Here is a 22,393-nt window from a genome sequence, read left to right as displayed (position 1 = left end):
TGCACCTGTAGACAGCCTCTGTATGTCTGAGAGCTCAAATGACTCCCAGTGTAATTTGCATAAGGTAACGCTGAATGAGAATGCCTTTGTCACTGTCGTTATTTTGAGGTGTTTGTGTGGCCTGTGTGTGGGTTGTAGGCCAGACAGGAGATGTCATCATTCTACTGGAGCACAGGTATTTATGAGCTAGCCAGCTCATGGTCTATTTATATCTAACCAGTGGAGGTCCCAAAGGACCCTCAGCTCCAGGCAAGGTTTGTGGGTGCCTCGCTGAGAGATAACTTTATGGAGGGATAGAGACACAGAGAGTGAATAGATGGTCTAGTACACACAGGCAGTTATAGTGTACACAGGCAGGTACACTGCATAGTTCTCATTTGCCCAAATCCAGAAGGGACACACACAGTAAAACTGCACACACATACTAACATGAGCACACACACCTACACTCGCATTTATAAAACAGTTATCTTGAAACTTTGTATGTATTTTTTAAAGGTTCTATTTATTACTATTGTTTTTAAGTTGCTATAACAGCTGCGTGGTGAAGTACCAAAAAAACAAATGTTTTTAGGGATAGTATGTGTGTATTGCTGCTGTTGAACGGTCATACCTGTAACTGCCGTTATGTCACTTAAGGATGGTGTCATCAACCCCAGAGCTTACATGAGATGCATGTTTTTTTTTTGTTTTAAACAGCCAAGCACAATCATTTTCTTTCTTTGTCATTTTTCAAGTATGAGGCTTTGCATGCATTTTGTAATGTGTGATTCAAATGCACATCATCATAAAACCTCGTCATAACACTCTTTTCTTTGCTCTTTTCAAGTTAGAAACACAAAAGTTTTGACCCAACAGTGCAACGTTCTCAGCTGGACAATTTTCCACCCTGCCTTTCAGTGCATATCAGCTGTTCTTTATTTATGGCAAACTGAAGTGTGAAACCACTCAGTGCACTGAGCAACACGGCCAACTCTCAGTAATTATGCGTCCTCCAGGGACTGTGCTGCTAACCTGCCCGCAGTAGTTTAATAGTGGCTATTAACACCACTGGCACTGCCAGCTCCTTTGGCAAGGCATTGGCCCCGACATGGCACAGACCAAGTGTTGATAGGTGATCAACATCACACAAAGACACTGGAAATGACCCAAATCTATTCAACACAGAGTTCATGTGAAGCTAAGCTAGCAGAGCAGAGAGGACAGGCTGGAGAGAAGAGAATGAAATGATCAGCATGATGCCTCTTGCTGGGATGGCAGGATGGTAAATCAATAAAAAAAAATAGGCTATTTTCTCTTATGAAACATTGTTCATTTTTCTCGGCTTTCCTCTGAATATGTAACACAGCAGATTTCATTAAATTCGTTGCTTCTGATGTTTTATTAAACTCAGTGTCTGGTTAAGTGTTTGTAATATTAGGTTATGATCCTGAGGGATAAATCCACAGTGGTCAGAGAGGAGCACTAACTGCTGAAACTCAATCGTTCTCAAGAAAAAACAAGAGGAGGAATACGTTTTATTTTCCTTCAACTTATAGTGAAGTGTATGTTCACTGCAATATGGGGGGTTCACAGGTTATTAAACCATTCTGTAATTCAATCGTTGACCCTGAAGGTTATAATCTTATTCTTACAAGGCATCATGAAGAAAATATATTTTTTAAACATTGTGTCATATGCAGAAACCTTAAAACACATTGACCTAAGAGAACATTGTTCAAGCCAAAGTTCAAACAAGACGATTGTTAAAAAGAGTAAACCTACACGTCGCAGTGATACCGAAGCTTTGAAGTTTGTACATTATGTGGCTGATTCAATACAATGTGTCAGAGCTTGTATTGTACATGGAATGTCACATGACTGATGACGTCTGAAGCTTCAAACGCACCAGTGCGTCATTCAGATTTACATTTTTCCAAAGTTTTTACAGCTAAATTTGCACAAACTGGCATATTTTTTCAGGCAAGAAGTTTACGAAATATAGTGACATATAGTGTATATAGTGGGTTTTTGGGGGCTAAAGTTGTTCCAAGCTGTCATTGGGCAAGAGGCTGTGTAGACCTTGGATTGGGGACCAGTCACAGGTCTGACACATAGAAACACATAACCATTCACGCTCACACTAACTCCTATATGGGCAATGTAGAGTCACCCATTGACCTAATGAGAACATCTTTTGATTGTAGAAGGAGGGCTTACTACCCAGAGGGAACCCAAGCCTGCCAAGAAGAACATGGAAACTCCACGTTAAATCCCCTGTCTGACCAGAGTTTTGAACCAGGAACCTTAATGCTGTGAGGCAACAGCGCTAACCTTCACCACTGTGTAGCTTTAGTATAAGTATTTAATTAATTTATTAATCTTCATACGACTTCAACAGCCTATCACTACTCTGTACTCTCTTTCACACTTCCTACAAAATGTGTCTTTCTCTCACTGTCTGCACATTTTGCTCAAGGACTCTGAATAGAGATGACATTTTTACACTGCTGCCATTTAATATAACAGGGGACATATTTCCTAAAAAGCCAATTTCTTCTGCAGGTTTCAAGAAGGACACATTGTCATTTTGTGTAAGACTACATTCTCGGGCACATTAGGAAGTCCCACTCCATTAACATGAGCTCAGCAGCTCATTGCTTCTCTCTCCTTGCTTTTTCAGTGGATTATTGCTTGGTGAGCCAATGACACCACTGCACTTAAAAGTGTGTTAAAATAAGGATTAAATATATACGTTTAAACATTATATACAGTGCCATTAGACTACATTTAGAGAATACTATTTTTTATGAACAATGGATAAAGGGGTTTTTCGTAAAGATGAATCCACTAATCTTCATAAAACAATGTTCTGGATCAGTCATTTAGGAAAAGCTTCATTGAATTTCATTGTCATTTTGCCCTGTAGAAAGTGAAAAATGCTCAATATGTTAATTGAATAATCTGAAAACACTGTAGTTCATCCCATCTGCACATAGCACTTTAGCATCATTAGCCTGTTGTTTAACAATACGATACAGGGGACAATACACTGTGTCGTATCGTATCAGCTGCTTCCCCTAGAGTCAATAAACCCGGTTTTAAGAATTTCAATCATCCACCCTTCCATTCATTACCTATACCGTTATTTCCCATTCGGGGTCGCGGGGAAAAAAGACCAAGTAAAAGACCATACATCGTAATGTTACAAAAGAAAAATGGGATGGGGGAGATGGGATAAGATTCCTGCTGTCCACACTTCCTTCTGCTGAGGTGGAGGTCAGAGCAGGACGTGATATCAAATCCTTTGATATCAGAACACTGAGCCCGATGTGCAAACTTGTTCAAACTAAGCAGTAACCTCAGGGGCTGTAAAACATTGAAGAGAACACTGAAGTGACACAATCTGCAGTGTTCCAAAAGTGGCCCCTTCAGGCTGACTCCAAAAGTGAGAAAAAGTCAAGCTTCAAAGCAGAACTAAACATCTATTTAGATTAGTACAACAAATAATTGTTGTCTCTTTAGCTCTAAAGATGGGGATGGAGCAATTACTGTTCTATACAAATATTTTGGCAGTTAATGTATAATTTCATCACATTTTTGTTTGAAATGAATGAATACTGTATGATGTTACAAAGCACTCCATGTATGCAGAGACACAAAATGACAGAAAAAAATCATATATACATAAATATATGTTTTTCTTTTATAACATTTGTATACAGTGATCTGCTCTACAAACACTTGAAACTTGAAAGGTTTCTTAAGTCTTGAATTTTTTACAGATCAGTTTGTCTGAATACAAAGAAAGTGCTTTATTGTATCACTCAAGTGTCCCATACTAGCTCCCTGGGAGATGACTGAAGGTAGTAGAGCATTTAGTTGTCAATGACAGACGCTTGGATGTGAACACACACAGTGAAAACCTCAGTGAGCAGCTGTTTTGGCGATCTGTATCAACCAGGCTCGCTCAGACGTGTACTGGTTCATATCTGGAGAACTGACAGGTTATAAAACCCTCCTGTCATCCTTTCTGCTCGCCTTGATCTGAGAACACATCCGTCGATATAGAGCTCTTTTTTAGCCTTGACATTGTAATCTGGAAACGATAATATAACAGCAATGAAACTACTTCCTTTGATTTACATTTAGTTGTAAGAATAGCTATCCAAGAGCAATCATGTAAATGGAGATTTATTCAGAAAATATTATCACTGATAAAGATTTATGTTGGTTTAATGAGCCCCCAAAGGACCATTTACAGAGCCGTAAGTGGACATTCATGATGGACTGACACTTAAAACTCAGCCGTTATCCAAGGAAAAAGAATACACTTTGATTTGTCAGATATCAGTATCAGCATTAAGAGCTTATGTGAGCCACAGCTGAACAATTACGATTTAGGTCAATGGCTGCTGAAGGACGAGTTTAAAGATGGAGATTTTGGCAACTGCCGATGAGATTCGACAAAGATGACTCAGAGCATGTGAGAGAAATGATTGACTTTAAACAGGCCTCTTGGGTCTAGTGTTGTTGTTTTGCTGCCAGCTTTCCCTCTCTACCTGAATACCAATTGTTTTTTATACCCACTTCTTGATTCAGTGGATCCACACATAATTAGGACATAACTGTTTTGTCACACGAGTTGTGTATTTGGTACATTTGATAAGGCAACTGGAAGGGTTCCATTTAATATTTATAGATTTGGAATAAGCGACAAGGTACATGTCTACTGTTAACTCACTAATGTTGGCAAAAGTTTAGGTGATAAAAGTAAGAGTTATAAAACACTTGTTGCTGGGTGAAACACTTTCCTCCTGAACAGTTAAATCAGCCGTCCTTGAAATCCAGACAAAGTGTTGTTGAGGATGGGAAAATTACTTTTGTTTTTTGACACTGCCTGGAAGGTTAGATTCAAATGAATACAAGTTGCACTAAGATTAATTTGTTCACATGAAATACAACACCCAAGCCTTTCCTTACAAATATAAACACATATTGATTAATGTTTGGCACAGCTTAATATATTCTCATGTCATAGGAAGGGTTTTGGATAGATCTATCTCCTGAGCTGTCTCAGTCAGGAGAAGAGCATATCATTGTGAGATTGGAGTAAAGCTGTGGATGAGATACGGGGATGGTTGTGGAGGAAAATGGACTGTTGACAGCAATCTGACTGCAATCCATCAGATCCCAAATTATGTTGCAAGGGCTAAAAAAGTTTCTCTGGCTGTATACACCACCACGCTTATAAATATTCATTGAAGAAACTCATTTCTGTTAATATAGAAAATGTATAAATGAACACATTTATGACTGATATTTCAATTTCCAGTGGGAAAATAGGACTTTTTGTCTGTTGACAGATTGCTAATGGTTTTATTTTCTCCCTCTCTTTTTCATTTTAGTTGTGCTGCTGGATACAACGTCTGTACTTGGAGAGCTGGGATGGAAGACTTATCCTATAAATGGGGTAAGGAAAGCAAGATGTTTCTTTTGCATTGATCGTACTGTACGGGGTGCCTTGTTTCAAATGCAATGTCAGGGCAACACGGATGAGATAGATAATATTGACTTCAACAGAAAGGAAAGCAATAATCTATTTTAAAGCCTGATTCTTGTTTTAATTTAGACTCCTTTGTTTACACGGGAAAACTGCCACTTGGAGACAGATAAAGACCCAGGCTCTCTATGAGCTCCCTTAATGGTGTTTTATTTTCCCCTCTATATTTATATCTTGTTTTGTCACTTAAGGGCCAGAACAATACATGAATGGTTGTTCGCATGTTGGATTAAACACTTAAGGTTTAGACCATGCTTGCAAAGTCAACTGCCACATTTAAGATGTAAATGTTTTTTTTTTTTTATCAAAGGTATATTATTAAGACTTCATTTCTGGTATAATCACTATTTCTTGAGATTACATTTTTATTGGACCATAATCGATCAATCAATCACTCAATCAATCTTTATTTGTATAGCACCAATTCATAACAAATGCTATCTTAAGACACTTTACAAAAATCAGGTAAAAGACCTTACTCATTGATTTATTATCAAAGACCAAAGAATAATCCATCATGAGCAACGTTACAGGGGCAAGAAGATGCTTCCTTTAAAGAGGCAGAAAACCTCGAGCAAAACCAGACTCATGTTGAACAGCCATCTGTCGAAAATGTGTTGGGCTTGGAAAGTGGAATAGAGGGAGATGCAGGAAGAAGGATAGAGACAAACAGAGCAACAATAACAATGAATCAGATAGATTTGTACCTACAATGTTAGTAATAATGGTAAAAGTATGTATTAGCTGTAACAACTAAGTATGTTAATTATATTATTTATCCAGTTCCAACTCAAAAGTCAATCTGCCATCACACTTGTTCTTCATCTTAAGCTGGCCATTGAAAAGTGAAGTTCAAAACCCTTCATACAGCAAAAACTTCCATTTCACCTCTGGTTGCCTCTCAGTAACTTGTGTAAGGACTGCATGTACTGTGCTTTCTTCTGTATTTTCTGTCAGTCAACTTACCCATAGGGTGTATTCCCATTTTGTTCTAGCATTAAGTGCCTGCAGTTCCTCAGAAGTTTCTTGCTGGCTGAAAATTTGAACTTTGGAAACAGAAGCTTGTGCCAAACCGAAAAGGTATTGGCATCATGCAATATAGATGTGCTGACAACAAACTGTTACATCCTGAGACCAAAACCTCATGTTGCATCAGTACTCAGAATCTCTCTGTGCTTTCAGAAAACCAGACTGAGAGGTCAAAAAATATACATTTCAGTTATATTCAGAATGCAGCAGCAAAGCCCATGAAGTGAGGATGGGAAGGCAGCTATTTTTTTTGGGGGGGGGGGGGAGAGCACAGGGCTTCCCACGCTGTCCATCAGACTCTGCCTTTGATTATTCCATATTTTGCCATATTTAACTCACACTTGTTACTGCATTCAAGGGTCAGCCCCAAATATCACTATCAGCTGTGAACTCTTATGGCAGTACTTTTCAACAGATTGGAGCCTGTTAGAGAATGAAATAAATGCAACACAGTTTATCTAAAAGACATTGTAAGGACACAAGATGAGAAATGAGTTTGAATCAGTTTTTCTTCAACAGCCTTTAATATCTTTATTGGCCTTAAACACCCATTAACCTCCTATATTATCTCTCTAACGTCACTGCTTGTATATGTAGTGTCTTTACCATACACCTCTTACTGTAAAGTGTGACATATTAAAGTATTAATTACCTCCTAGCTGTGCTGGCAACAGAGAACAGGTTCATAGAAAGCAAATTAGCTGTAAAAAGCCACCATTGTCTATGTCGTCTATGTCGAATGCAGGTGTGAAAAAAAAAAAAAAAAGGTGCTGCAGCCGGGTCACGCTGAGTGTCTTCTTCATTTCTTCACTGTACTTTGAACGGGATTCAAAGTCTTTGTGGATTTGGACTTTTAATGATCCTCGGCTGGAAGATCCCAAACCCCCCCTCAGCCCCTCTCCTGTCTATCTATCTCTCCCTGCAAGGCCCTCAGTGGCCCATATCAGGGTTATGGAGGTGATTACATCATGTAGGTCGTGGTGACAGCCGCCCACAGCGTTAAGGCAAGGGAGAGAGAGAGAGCCTGCTGCCTCCATGATTAAGCTGTCAACCCTCTCCCCTCCTCACTCATCCTCTATCCTCCGATTTACCATTAATATTTAAGGCTGCGAGGTGAGAGGGCCTGAGGGAAGGTGTGAAGATCTGGGGAGGTAAAATAGTTTAAATCCCCCTCACTACCAGGGAGCCAGCAAGAGGAAGTCAATCCCCAGCATATTAGACACAGCCTGGTATCAGGCCGATACAGCAGTACACCATGTAGCTGCCTATCGGAGCCACACACTGCTTCTAGTTCCGCATATATGCTGTCTGTCAGCCCTGTCCAATGCCCATCTTAAAATAATTTCATATGCAGTAACTGTTCCTACACGATTACTCGATGATGAGTTTGCCAGGACTTTAGCTGGTCTTGTGATATAAAATTCAAGGTGAAGTGGAAATTGAGGTCTTTATTAATGGATGAGTTTTTATCAAATGCCGGTAAACAACTCTTGTAAAAAAAAAAAAAAAGAGGAAGGTGAGTGGTTTTGTGGAGGAGGAAGGTTATCCACAGTTACATTAGTGGTGGGCCACATTTATAACACAGGACGCTGTGCTGTGGCCTTCTGCATGATACCAAAAAAAGTGTTGTTTAGAAGGATACCCTAATAAACCTATAGCTGCTTATTCAATGTCAGGTGTTATGGGTATAAAGAGCATCAGCCAAAAACAAAAAAAAAAGTCAAATGTAAGAGCATGGAAAGTTGTTGCACCCGAGGTTTTAAGAGTCTTGAACAGTCTAGGTCTCAGGAACCTCTTGTGTATTTATCATTGACTTTTTTTGCCTATATTGTGTGCTGGTATTCCACACAGGGCAAGTACTCTTACATAAATGTGTTCCAAACAAATAGGCCCATGTTGATGGCTCAATCTGAGCTACGTGTGGAAGGTCTGCTGTTATTATTCTGCCTTTTCTGTGATTTCTAGAGAAAAATTTAAAGATGAATATATATGATGATCACCGCAGATGTGAAGTGTGAGTAACAATGATCTTTGAACAAGTCAGTCAGATGTGTGAGTGAGTTATGACTCAGAGCAGATGGGAGATGTGGTGCAGGGTTTTAAACTACAAGTGGAGTGCAGCTCCCACTGCTGACCGGACTGTGTTTGTTGAACAGGCCAAAATAAGAGGACAAGACCAAAAATAGCAACCTCTATTTGTAACATCTCTCTATTCCTGTCCGGCTTTGTTTTATGAAAATAATAGCCAGGGTGAAAGTTATTGGGAAGATTTAGCTGTCGGTGTGGGTGGTGTGAGGGTTCATTAGCAACTTCAGGCACACTTTCGTGCGATTATCAGTGTTGCCTGGGAATACTTTTCATTAAAATAAAAATTACAGGAAATGCCTGAGATGCTCCAAACAATTAGGTAATTGCACTTGGTCTCCCCCCATCACAAGAGTGCATCTCCCTGTAGGTGCACATGTTAGGCATCTCCAGCACACTGGAACGCTGTAAGCAGATGTTAAACACCGTGAACACGATCATACATCTTGGTCATGCCCAGCAAGGTGCCCTTTGATTTTTTTTTTTTTTTTTTTAATACCTGCTCTGATTCAATCGGCCCGCAAGGGGAAACAATGCAAAGAGGGCTGCTGTTATGTTTGTTAATGACTTTACAGAATGTGGGAATATCCTCAGAGTTAGAAAACACACTCACCCTGAAAGGATTTACTCATTAGATTTGTGCATATTGAACAGCAATTGATCTATATCTTTCAAGGACTTTGACTCTGCAAACTTTTTTCCCCCTGTAGAAGTTAATAACTGTGTGTGTTTGAGAACGCCAGCAGCAAGCTAATGCTTCAGTGGAATAGTTGTTGAGAGGTTGTGTCTATGAGGCAAAGATGTGTGTCTCTATTCTCGGGTCTTTCTCTCCATGTTCTGAAATGCTGAATAGTGATGAAAAACAGGGCTGAATGAAAGAGAGGCGGAAAGAGGAGATGGAAAAGAGGGTTGATTTGGCGTCTGCATGCAGCCACGATAAGCTCCACTCAGAATGGGCAGACACTGCTGAAATATGCATGAGTCATTTCCCAGTGGCGGGTTGGGGGGGGCGGGGGGGGAGAGAGAAAGCATAGCAGAGAAAGGAACAACTTATTTATTAAATTACATGAAACAGCTTTACAGGATTAAGAATGCCTAATGTTGCCTTTTGTTTTCACTCATCGACACCAGAAAGGAAATTGAGTAGAGGCAGGTTAAAGGACAAGGAATGATGGCTGTCCTTCAGAAAAGGAGGGAATAATCCTATTTTTATCTTTTGTCAGAGGTCCCAGGCAGCCAATAAGTCAGCTCTACCGGGGGCGGATAAACACAGTGTTATGTAAGCGGGAGCACATTGGTTTATTGCCTCCAGAACACAGCTCAGACAAATATTGGACTGTGCAACCTCGATACCTTACAAGTGTTCAGCTTAGAGCTGGACATTTGTCTTAGTGTGTGTGTGTGTGTGTGTGTGTGTGTATGTGTGTGCATGCATGCATGCGTGTGTGTGTGTATTTTTGATGGAATGAATGAGAGTATGGTTTACTTGAGGGTGTTTTTCAAAGCAGCCAGCTACAGCACTGAATCATCAGTGACAGCATTGATATGGATATGATGAAGGTTGTTGTTACATTTCTAATGATATCGAGATTCAATATATCATTCAGAAAATCAAATCAACATAATATGGTGTCTCAAGAATGTTTGTAACCGTAAAGCACCAATTGTCAGAAGAAAAAAATGATACTTAAAGATTGTAAGCCTATCAGTGATTGATAAAGTGACTAAAAGCACAAAAAACAAATTCCAACAAATTAAATATTTCTTTATTACAGATGAAACCAACGCACTATACTTTTATAATTTTAAGAATCCAACTCGTAGAGGTTGACACTGTGTGTAACAAAGTGTCTCAATGGTATTTAGTTCACAGGAAATAGTTTTTAAAAAGTAAAACGTTTTAGAGCCCTGTGTCATCTTAAAACTATTAAAACACATAGATGTTGCTTTACATAAAGTGTTTATTACTATATCTAGTTATAGAGTCATATCCACATGCACCAACTTGTTTAACCAAACATACTCAAGATTTCCCCAAATATGTGTCCATTGCTTTAAATGTCAGACATCAGACAAAAACACCTAAAAGGATAAAATGACAGAGAGAAACATGGGTGACGTTGGTCCTTTACTGAAAGGTGTTGAATAATAAAGAGCAACACCAACTTCCTTCTTTGCTATTTAGAGTTAAAGAAATTGATCCTGATTGTTTGCCTATATCTTTAGTGCTTAAAGTGTACGTGTTGCCAGCTTTCCACTTCCATCATGCAGGCTCTCCTCGGTATCATGCACCCCTAATACCCCTCTTGCTTTATCATTCTCCCTCTACAATAGGATTGAGCTCGGGCAGCTGCTAGTTGACATATATATTTGTGTGGACTATGTCAGTTTTTGAGAAAGTTTTCAGAGGACGGCTGTCAGATTCAGACTGTGAGTTTGGGTGCCAGGAGAAATAAATATATATGAAGAAAAAAAGAACAAGACAGAGCTGGAAGATTGGAGGCCGTGTCTGGGAGAGATCGGATATAATATATCAGTGTAAATAAATAAAAGAACTTAACCACTGTACACACATTCAAGTGCTTTCATGCTCACAAAGGCGCCCTCTCAGGCTTCTTTACTTTCCACCAGAACTAATCCTTAATCTTTTTATTGCAATATTTAACCACAGTAATTGATTGCAACTACACGACCTGAGGCTTATCTCAAAGCACTTCCTCCTGCCCTAATACTATTAGCCTTGAGAGAGCGAGACTGATCAGCAGAGAGGAGGAGAGAGGGAAATGTGTATGTCAATGTCCTTCATAGCTTAGATAAACTTCTGTAAGGCGTGCTGCTGAGTGATGGCCGGCAGCCCCGCGAGCAGGAAAAAAAGGGAATAATCCAGAATCACTCCATTTCTCCCCGAGGAGGCTCTAATATAAAAAAAGGTATGATGATTTAGCACACCAGTGTTCGTCTCGGGGACCTCTGCCATAACCGGGCTTAAGCAGTACCGGGGGATTCCTTAATTGGCTTGTTTCTTGTCAGGGACACACCAAGGCCAATATCTAATGCGCTCCCACTCGGCATCTCGCTGACAGCAGAACAGATTCTGACAGCTTTCCAGGCTAACCCTCACCGTGTGAGGAATACATTGAAGCTGGGTAAGAGAAAGAGATTGAAAGTGGGATGGATGGAAATACCGGTTGGATGCATATGGGAAGAGGAGGAGAAAATTGAGGAGAGGGAAGAGTGAGGAGGTTATTAGTGCTTTGAAGAATGCAGGAGCTGAATACATGAATGGGAAGTAGTGGCAACAACGGGGATGAAATAGACAAAGTGGTTTCTTTAAGACAGATTTTGTTTAGACGGGCAGACTTCTGTTTCTTTTGAAGAGTGAAAAGCTCTGCAAATCTTAAGAGAATATAATGTTTCAAGGAAAACAGGTGAAAAGGTCTTTCTAAATGAAAAATACTTTTAGCAAATGGTTTCAAGACAAAGAAATACACAGACAAAAGCACATCCATGGTGCATTACCGTGTTTTTTGCTAATAGGTTTTGAAAATGTTTCAACACTAAAGTTTGGAACTTTTAGAAGTAAAGTTGTGAATACTCATGAACCATGTGACCAGGAAGTATCCCTCAGCTGTGGCTCATCCCGGGAACCCAGAAGGGAATATTTGTTCATAAACTGAAAAATATGTTAAACAATATTACTGAACTTATACTATTGTTTAGAAAAAATGCACAAATACAAACTGCAGGTTTCTTAAATTATAGGTTAAATTCCAGAGATTGACATTTGAAATGTAAACATTTCAGGACAATATCTCATTGACATTTTCACTGTATGATACCTTAAAGCAAAAGTAAAACATAACCAAAATGGCAAATGAACTCTGTGCAAATTGGTGTCAGCCAAATGATTCTTGTAAGAGAGACAATTACCTTTCGAGTCTAAAATGTCTTCTCTGGTTTAGTGATCAGCTGGTCATGCATAGTAATTTTGTGTTTCAAATCCTCTAGCTAAGCTGTTCACATAGTGTAGCAATATTCAGCCCAACCAATAGATCTGAATCAAGTCTTCCAGTATTTGGAAAGAGTGGCTCATGAAATGTGTCAGACTTTTGATAAACATCTCATATTTAATGTTTTACATTTCATTTAGAGGCTTTGAACATGAGACATGAAGCTGCTGCTCAAACCTGTTGTGATTCTGTCTTCTCATCCTACAAAAGTTTTTAAGTAGGGGTCTAACACTTACAAAGAAAAACATTAATGTTGCTTTGCTTTACAAAAAAACATGAATGTTGCTTTGAAAAATTAATAATAAAATTAGAAAGTTATTAACTCATAAATTGCCATGTAGCATTGTAGCCATGTAGTATAGCGATGTGGCACTCTATGTAGCCATGTAGCACTCTGTAGCAATGTAGCACTATGTAGCCATGTAACACTCTGTAGGCATGTAGCCTACTGCAGCATGCTATAGCCATCTAGCACTCTGTTGTCATGTAGCACTCTATAGCCAACAACTTGTTCAAGTTCTGAATCTGCTTCCTGCATGATTTTGTTTATTTCTGCTAATCAACATATTCAGATGGTCCCTTGGTAAGTGACACATTTGATGAAAATGTCAACACAAAGTATCAAACTAATAACTACCCATTGAACTTTACTTACCTGGCTAAAAGGTTTGCTTCAGCTGATCGTCAACAACTGGTGCACCACCTAAACTTTCTGGGTAAAACTTGTTCTCTACAATTTGTGTTGTGTGAAAAAAAGTAGTAAACATAAAAAGGCAGAATGCCCAGAGTTTAAACTTACTTAAAATGTGTTAAAAGTTCAACCTAACTGGAACTTGAAAAGACACATCTGAATAATTGCATATGCCCTGTAGCCTCTCCTCAATGTGTAATTTCACTGGAACAGAAGTCAAACAAAAGTCACCATTTTGTTCTTTCTGTGTCTTCCGTCTCTTTTTTTATCCCTTCACCTTCACCTCCCTGCGTCTCATATTACCCCTGCTGCATATTGACGTCAATGCAATGGAAGGGAATAAAATAGGTGTGTGTGCTGCTGGCAGAAAACTCTGTGCACTAAATGCATAGGCAAAAGACAGACAGAGAGACTGATGAAGAAAGGTGGAGACATTGGAAGGTGAGAGGTCAGGGAATTGTTCAATATTGCAGTCAGATAAAAAGATTGTCAGAAAATAATAACAGTTATATTGGTACATGACCATGTCATGAATAAGTCTAGACAAGCATAATAGTCTCTCTGTGCGTATGTCAGACACTTTTTAAATCATTTTATAAAGTGTATTCATTCATTTAAAGAATGGTTTCTAAAGGTTTGTGTTCCATGATATAGTGCTTTGATATTGCAATATGAGAACCTATTTCCATGTTAAACCTCTGACTTCTTTATGATCCTCTTCAGTGCTTTTACTTATTATGAAACAATGGACTTTGAGTTCTTAAATGGTTCTTATGATATTATGGAAAACATAGAACCTGGTTTTGATAAGATCTATTGTGGCGTATAACCATGGGAATACTTTTGGTCCTGTCATCAAAGTAAGTCATGTTGGAAATGTTGCGCTCAGCTCCTGCAGGAACTGATTGAAGACACTTCCATGAAGAGGCAGCTTTCTTCTTCACACTCACTCACATAAAACATTAACATACAAACTATTGTTTTCACATTGTACCCTTCTTTTCATACACAGCCACCTCCATGTAGACATTTCGGTTTCACACATCAACGATCAACTTTTCTTTCATGCGCATTCAGTAGTGTGTGCGTGGGTATGTGCATGTATACACATGTGTGCACACACACAATTGCAGACTTACACACGGTCACACACGCTATTGCACACACTCCCATGCACTTATGCACTTCAAAAGGAACAGTGAGCTGTGCCTTAAGGAAACCTGTCCAAGGTCACGGTGCTTTATCTCTAGTAGGCTGTTTACTCCTGTCTGTTTCACTTGACTTACATCAGAAAAATGTATTACAATGACAGTGACGCATGTCAACTGTATCCAGACCTCAAGCTCATCTCACTTTACTTTTTTGCACTTTTCTTGCTATGAATTGAGAGCATTGAGAGTCGGCCGCTCACAGCGCGAAAAATACATCACACCCGAGTCCTGTTGCAGGCAAACATGAGGCGTACTGAGGGAAAAGCATGAAAGTTTGTGTAAATGTTTTCAACACAAATTACAACTGTTTCCACAGAATAGCTCGCATTAATCAATCACTATAGATGCTAAATTGTGGCAACAATGCTTCTCAAACAAAATGATGCAGGTGGTTGTGATGATGTAGATCATCTGAGGCTTTCTGTTCTTTTATTTTTACCTTTCAATAAACTCAAAATATGCCACTGACTTTAAAGGCTTTATATGCGATTTTTTGATCCAGCAGATGTCGCCCTTGAGCACCAGCATGAAACCAAAACAACTCGCGGTGCATTGTTGTGTTAGCATGCTAATGCTAGCGATCTTTATTATGCTCGTATCTTCACACTGCATGTAAATTTACCCGAAATGATCGTGATCTAGAAACACAGTTAATCAGTGAGTACAGTATGTTATTCTTCTTTTCTCTAGTCCCTCAATTAAACGACTTTTATTCGCGAGGGGAGGAGTCAGCTGTCTTGATGATGTAAACAAACTGAAGATAGGACTCGGAAAACTCGGAAAGCATCACAGACAGTGGGACTCGGGTGTTACACCCATTGTAGACAGTCATGACTCACAGAGTTATTTTCAGAGGATATACTTGATTTCTAGTGTATATAAGTGTGAAAAATCGCATATAAAGCCTTTAAGCCCTGACAAGTTTGATGCACATAATCCTGCTAAATGAAATGCTGCTATCATAATGCCTCTGACATTTGAGGCATCTGAGCAGAGAAATCATTTCAGACTTTGTAATCATTATCATTAGAAGTGCCAGAAATGTGCATTTATATTCAAGGCCCCCCTTTTTGAATTCATTATTTGTTTAAATTTCAAGGATTGAGTCTTGTGAAAAATAACAGGGTTTTGCTTTGTCAGTTTTGAACCATGATCTTAGACATTGGTCGATTCATTTTAAGTGGAGAAGCTGGAGAAAGTATCACTTGTTTGTGTCCCAGATAAGATTTTCATGTGTCTATCTGCTGGACTGAAAGACGATTGTACACAAATCCAAATTCAACTTTCTAAGATACTTATATTCGTAGTCAGTAGTAGAGAACAATCTCCCGTAGAGATGAGAGCCAGACTCTTTCTATCAACAGTCGAACATCTTTCTTTGTCTCCCAGATTATGTGTGGTTGATTGAAACAGGATTTTTCTTTGGGCCTGTCTATATAGTCTTGTAATAGCTTTGTGCCTAGCAGAGCAATCGCAGTGCTCCATCAAGCTCTGACACATCCATTTGTCACACTCTCTGTGGTCAGATAGAACAGCTAGGAAAGATGCGCACACACACACACACACACACACACACACACACACACACACACACACACACACACACACACACACACACACACACAGAGTGTACCCGTCTAAAGTACATATGGTTTTATTGTATTTTTGATGTTGAAACAGAAAAAAACATATCCTCAACAGTTGTATCTTTTGGACACAGACATGTCAATGCTGAAAGAGTTCATTCAAAAGAGTCAAAGCCAGCAAGTGAATAGAATATGTTTCAAACACAATAATAGCACAAAGTCATGTTTTATATCATGTCATCAATGCAGCAGTATGTCATCAGTTTTAGGACAACAGGAGCAAAATGCTGAATATGTCACGTGTAGGTTTGGCATATTTCACTGTCTATATCTTGTTTATTTTATTTACTCCTTTATTCACATACACTACATTTATACGACAGAATTCAAAAGCAATAAGAGAAATCTAATCATTCAATTTAAAAAACAACAACAATAAAATGAAATAAAACTGTAGCGTATAAAAATGGCCTAAGAATAATTATTAACATAATTTCCTGTTTTTTTGTGGTTGTTGTTCGTCATTGTTCTACTAGCAATGTGCTGGTCAGGATTATGTTTGCAGCCATTCCAACCCAACCCCTCAACTCTGAATCTTTACACAGTTCAATAGATGTCACCTGTGTGTAGGAGAGGGTGACGGCTCAGGTCGCTGTATGAGAACGGGAAATAGCTGTTGTAGAATCACGGTTCTATTACAGCATCCATTATGAATTCATGCTGCCAGCCCAGGCCGGCCAGTGTCCACTGTCCTGATGATTAATTTTATCTCAGTATGAGTTAGTAAAATACAGATGATCAATATCAGTTTCTGTCACACCTGAATTACACTGTTTACAGCTGCTAATGCTGCAGCAGTACACGGTTAGTGACTGGTTTATACCTTCAAACAGTTTAATGGTGTCCAATGGGATCAAATAATTAGCCTGTATATAAATAGATTGTATGTGCCTCGGCCCCTCAAACAGAGGGAGACAGCAAGAAATGTGCCATTTTGCAGTGTTTCAGATTCAAATGATGTTAGAGTGTTTTGGAGTGTGATATGCTAAACTGCTGGTGGGCCATACTGAAACCTTACATTTGAGATATTCCATCCTAACACCCTCAATCCCAGTTCAAACCAGTGGGAATTGTGGTTCATATGAGTTCTGCTGCATTCTGTAAGAAAATGCTGGGATAGAAGATTGATCACAGCACTGCAGGACAAAACCTCCCTCCCTTTCTCCCTCCCTCTCTTCCCTTTCACCCTGGGTATCAATTTACTAAACTCACAACGATGGCAAAGTCCCGGAATCTAATATCATTTGTCTCCAAGACTTCCAAAACCCACTTATAAACTGCATGTCTGGGGAGAAAGTGAAGCCAAGACAGATCGCAGGCAAATGCATTATTAGCCAGTGATCTGTTATTTGGCCCCTGCGGATGAATTAGAAGTGAAGTCACCTAAACTGTCACCTTTGAGGAAACACTTCTAGATGCTCAGCTACTACTTCTACTACAGATAAAGTTCACCAAACTGTTGGAATCTGTAAGGTTTGACTGTCCATTTAACAGAGTAAATAAAGAAAGTCAACAAAAGCTTTGCACATCCAACCATTCTGATATAAGAACGCATGCATGACTGCATACTTTTTTTTTGTGTGTTTTTAATGAAGTTGTGTAGACATTAATACTCGTATCAGTATCTTCTCCAATACTGCCTTAAGTGTAGGTGCCATGTGATACGATACAGAATGGCACGGTTCCATACGATGCAACATCATGACAACTTGTATTACATTACATTACGATACAATATGGTATAGCCTTGTTTCCACAAAGCAGTCCGGTTTGGTTCAGTACAGTTTGGTACAGTTCGGTACCGTTAAACTTGTTTTTGTTTCCACAGCCAACCGTAACCATATTTTTGTTAAACGGAGTGTAAGCCAGATGGAGATAGCCGCGTCAGGCATGTAATAGTGTGACATCATAGCAGCCCAACACAGTGTAGCCCACTATTACTTAAGTTCAATGAAGAAGAAGAATGGGACACAGTAAACAAAAGGGACCCTTTAGGGTGAGATTGATACCCTTGGCACCCCAACAAAAGGGTACCATTAAAGGACGGTACGGATCAGTTATTTTGAGACCATTCCCAACTTTTGACTCTGGAAACACCAATAACTGGGTACCGAACTGAACCGAACCGAACCAGACCGCTTGGTGGAAACTTGGCTTAAGTTAAGATACGGTATGTAACGATTTGGTACGGTAAGATACAGTAAGGTAAGATACAATACAACACAATACAACAGGATGACACGATACAAGCAATGTAGTGTCTTCAAATCTTTAGATATGTTTCCACCAATTCTGTATGTTTTCTATTCACACTTCAGCATAGGTATCAGAATTGTTATCAGAGGGGGACATAATGTCTTTGTGTGTCAAAATATCAGTTTGTGTTGATGCTTTTCCAAAGAACACAATAGAGTAAAGGTATTCAATAGTCCCTATTCCCTTCACTGAGTATTTTTCATTGATATTCTTCTCCCTCTTCAATGAAATGGAGTTAAAGCTCTGATAGAAAAGAGACATGGTCACTTGGCTAACATTCATCCCCTAAGGCTCCTCAGTTTATCCTCTCTGACTCCCGTACAAGCAGAGACAGAGGGATAGAGAGAAACATCTTGTTGTTCTTCTCTGCTCTCTGGTCTTACTTCAATCTAGATCCCGGAGCCAACATGGGAAGGTGGGCTGGGGCGCTTGGGGTCAGAAGATAGTTCCTGTTAGAGGGATAGAGTTTCACTGGAGATAAATGTATTGCCTGGCAAGCTCTCTGAAATGCACTTAACATTTTATAAAAATTCTGAGGATGCTGAAAGCCGTGCCTTACCACATGCTTTCTCTTTGCTGCTCTGGCCTAATTGATCGAGCAGGCCAGACAATCCCGTTTTGTCTGCACTCATTTCCAGTCAGGCTTGTTTAAGCGTTACACACTGGAGTCAGATGGCTTTGCTAAGGGAAGATGACTCCTTCTGTTACCTGGCATACAGACAGACAGACGGACAGGAAGGAGAGATAGCAACGCGCCAACTTGAAACCAAGAAGGTGAACAAAAAAGAATCTTGTGCATCCAAGAAATTGTTTTGCAAGGTTAAAGAGTGCATTATGGATTATTTGGGTCGCCTTTCAATTCACCCTCATGTAGACATCGAAATGGACACTCTTTTAAAATCCAGTATTTCAGTAATTGTTAAGTGACCCTTACCTAAATTTTTTATGTAACTTCTTAATCCCTTACAAGTGATTTACAACCTGCAGCCTATTAAAGAAAAAAAGAGGACAACCTGTCTTAATATGAAATTCAGATTAACAGCTTTACACATAATGTCATTGAATTTATACTTCTCCATAACAAATGCAACATAAGTAGAAAATTGTAACCTTCTTGAAGGTAGGACATATTGACAGACTGTTGTATACAGTAAGCCTTCATAGTTTAAGCTACTAGGTGTTCTTTTATGCTGGTAGGCAGCTTAGTTTCTACAGCACTTGCTCGATCAATGTTATCCCTTTCTGGCACAAAAAAAAGCATTTTTGTCAATTCCCTTCTTTATTTAACTATTAGGACCAGAAAATTAATTGTGATTTAGTTCATAAATGTCAAGCAATCAATTGAAAAATGTTATTATCATCGTGATATTAGCGTTCCCATAAGCATATCATAAAAGTCTGAATTTATGGCAAAAAAAAAAATATGTTAAATGTAGTTAAGCATTGCTTTCTTTCTCAGCATGTTTACATTTTACCAGTTGTGAGGAGGCTGTGCTTTCACACCATTTTGATGCAGCCAAAGCTGATTGAGATGATCAGCTACTCTCGTATTAATTAGTGCCAATTGAGTGGAGAATAAAACATTTATTTGGATTTATTTAGATTTCTGAAGAGACATGTTGCAAACAGGTGTTCTGTAAAACATGGAGAACAGTGGAAACACATAGAATCAGTAAATATGAAAAAGCTCTTTTTTGTTTATTTAACACAATTTATAGCGTCTCAATGGTACCTTACATCTTACATCACCTTCTCATATCATGCAGGCCTATTCACTATTCAACAGAAATAATTTGCATGATGTGGAACAATGCTCTCACCCCTTTACACAATAAAGATCTGAGTTTGATCAGCTGGGGCATACCAGTGCAGAGTTTGCACGCTGTACCCAAATCATGTAAGTCTGATAATTAGAGACTGTGACTTGCCTGCTGGTGTGAATATGACGTATTTCCAGCTCTTAGCCTTTCTCTTGGTAGTTGTCTGCTTAGATACAATAACCTTTGGATGAAAAAAGCATTTGGCAACTAATGACCATGAAGCCAGGAAATCCTCTGCACAGTTTCTTTCGGTAATACAGAATTGCGGGAAAAATAACAGCATAGTAGTCCTGCCGATAACTGTCTGTTGGAAAAGGACTTGGGATAACTAACAGATTCAGTTACACCAAACTGCACCTCTAACTGGAACTGGTTTGAGCTCTAATCTTGTTAAGACTCCTTACAGTATTTGGTCTTGAAACACTTTGCACACTATCTATCCAATACAACATTTCCCAAGACATTCTATTGAAGAATAAGAATGTCTTGCTTTTTTATATTTTGCAGCTGAATGCAAAGTACTGCACATGTTGTTTCAAGCTGTTTGTAGTTGCAACCAATGCAATGTATACAATGTATCAGGACAGTCATCATTTGTACAACAGCAAAGATCACTTTTCAGGTAAAATTCTAAAAGATGCACAGAACTATTGTATGTAGGTATCACTTTCTGTTTTTACAATCACTGTGCTTTAGCTGTAAGATATACATCCCACCATCATCAACCTACAATATGCTTATAATCACCTTAACCTTCAAACTCGATCATACAACCTCCTCTGACTACTGAATACTGAGTATTTTTGTTCTCTTTTACATACTTATTCAATCATATCTGCTCCTAAAGTGTACATAAATGCAGAAACACACACATCATCCCCACACACTTGTTCATAGACCTCAACATTCACCTTGCTCTCTTTACTGCTTGTCTGCTGTGTTTTACCAGCTTGTGTTTCTTTTGATTTTCATCTCCCCCTTCCTAATCCTTATGATATCTTTCTCTCGTTTCTTCGGTATCACCTCCTTTTCTCTCTCACCCCTCGTCTCTCTGACAGCCTCTTCTTAACAGAGAGCAGCAGACTGTGAAAACAGGCGCCAGGTGAGATGGGTCTTGTGTGTGTTTCATCCTCTTTGTCTGCAGAATCAGGAGGGTATAATTAACTAAATAAAACATTACAATTGCTCTCTATTATTGTTCTTATTATGTTACTAGATGATGAAGTTAAAGCATGTCTTCTCACCAAAGACCTATCTGACTGACATTATCATTCAAGAATTTAAAGATGTCAAAAAAGTTAACTTAAGGGAGCAGCAGCAAGCTTACATTTAACTTCCTGTTTCTTCTTTTTATAGGAAGCACATGTGCACAAAGTGAACGGGAAAATACTTCATGGGTGTGTTAATATATTACAAAGATGTCGGATATAGTCTAGTTTAAAGGGATAAGTCTAAGGATAATACTAACATGTATGTGCTACAGCAACATTTACTGTAAAGTCCATTCTCTTTGCCTTAAGGTTCACATTTTATAGATTATTTTGGTTCTTTCTTATGTCTTTAACAATTGTTGTTGGCAGCATAATATTATGGTACCTCAATCAATATAACATGGGTGCAGCAATATAGTTTTCGTGTGTGTCCAAGCAATAAAGCAGATTTGTCTTTAATTGAATTGGGACTGAGAGAATTGGGTAGCAGAATGAGGAAGTGGTGACCTTTTCTGCCGTTTGAAATGCCAGAGTTGTCTTTATCATTGACTCCAGTGTTTGGCTTTAGATGATACAAGTTAGCCCCTGTGTTTGACTCATCATCTTGGAGAGATGCTCTGAAGATACATTCATTGAAAATAATATTTATGAGTGAACCTGCTGATGGAGGGTCGAAAAACAGAAATCAAAGTACCAGCTCTTTTAATCACTCAAGAGCCATTAAATTAAGCACCGTAACATTTACACTCCCCATTGAACTAATGTTATGGGAAATCTCCCTTCATGCATGTCTGTACAGCATGCTTTTCTCTACCTGGGTGACCTGGTCTTATCTGAGCTGTCTTATGTCTGCACACTGCAAAGTCTGTGTGTGTGTGTGTGTGTGTTCATT

The 22,393-nt window shown here is 39.0% G+C and overlaps 1 protein-coding gene across 1 annotated transcript in view; it reads left to right on the top strand.

The window, feature by feature from the left end:
• The window catches only part of epha6 (eph receptor A6), a 162,361-nt gene that overhangs the window by 5,464 nt on the left and 134,504 nt on the right, over positions 1-22,393 (top strand). Inside the window, exon 2 of the mRNA XM_020641100.2 lies at positions 5,388-5,452. Within this exon, the coding sequence (XP_020496756.1) occupies positions 5,388-5,452 (65 nt within the window). The remainder of the gene's footprint in view (positions 1-5,387; positions 5,453-22,393) is intronic.

Source organism: Labrus bergylta, chromosome 13, assembly GCF_963930695.1.
Source record: "Labrus bergylta chromosome 13, fLabBer1.1, whole genome shotgun sequence".
Lineage (NCBI taxonomy): Eukaryota > Metazoa > Chordata > Actinopteri > Labriformes > Labridae > Labrus > Labrus bergylta.
The sequence above is the reverse complement of the archived record's forward strand: the minus strand, read 5'-3'. Positions and strand labels throughout refer to the sequence as shown.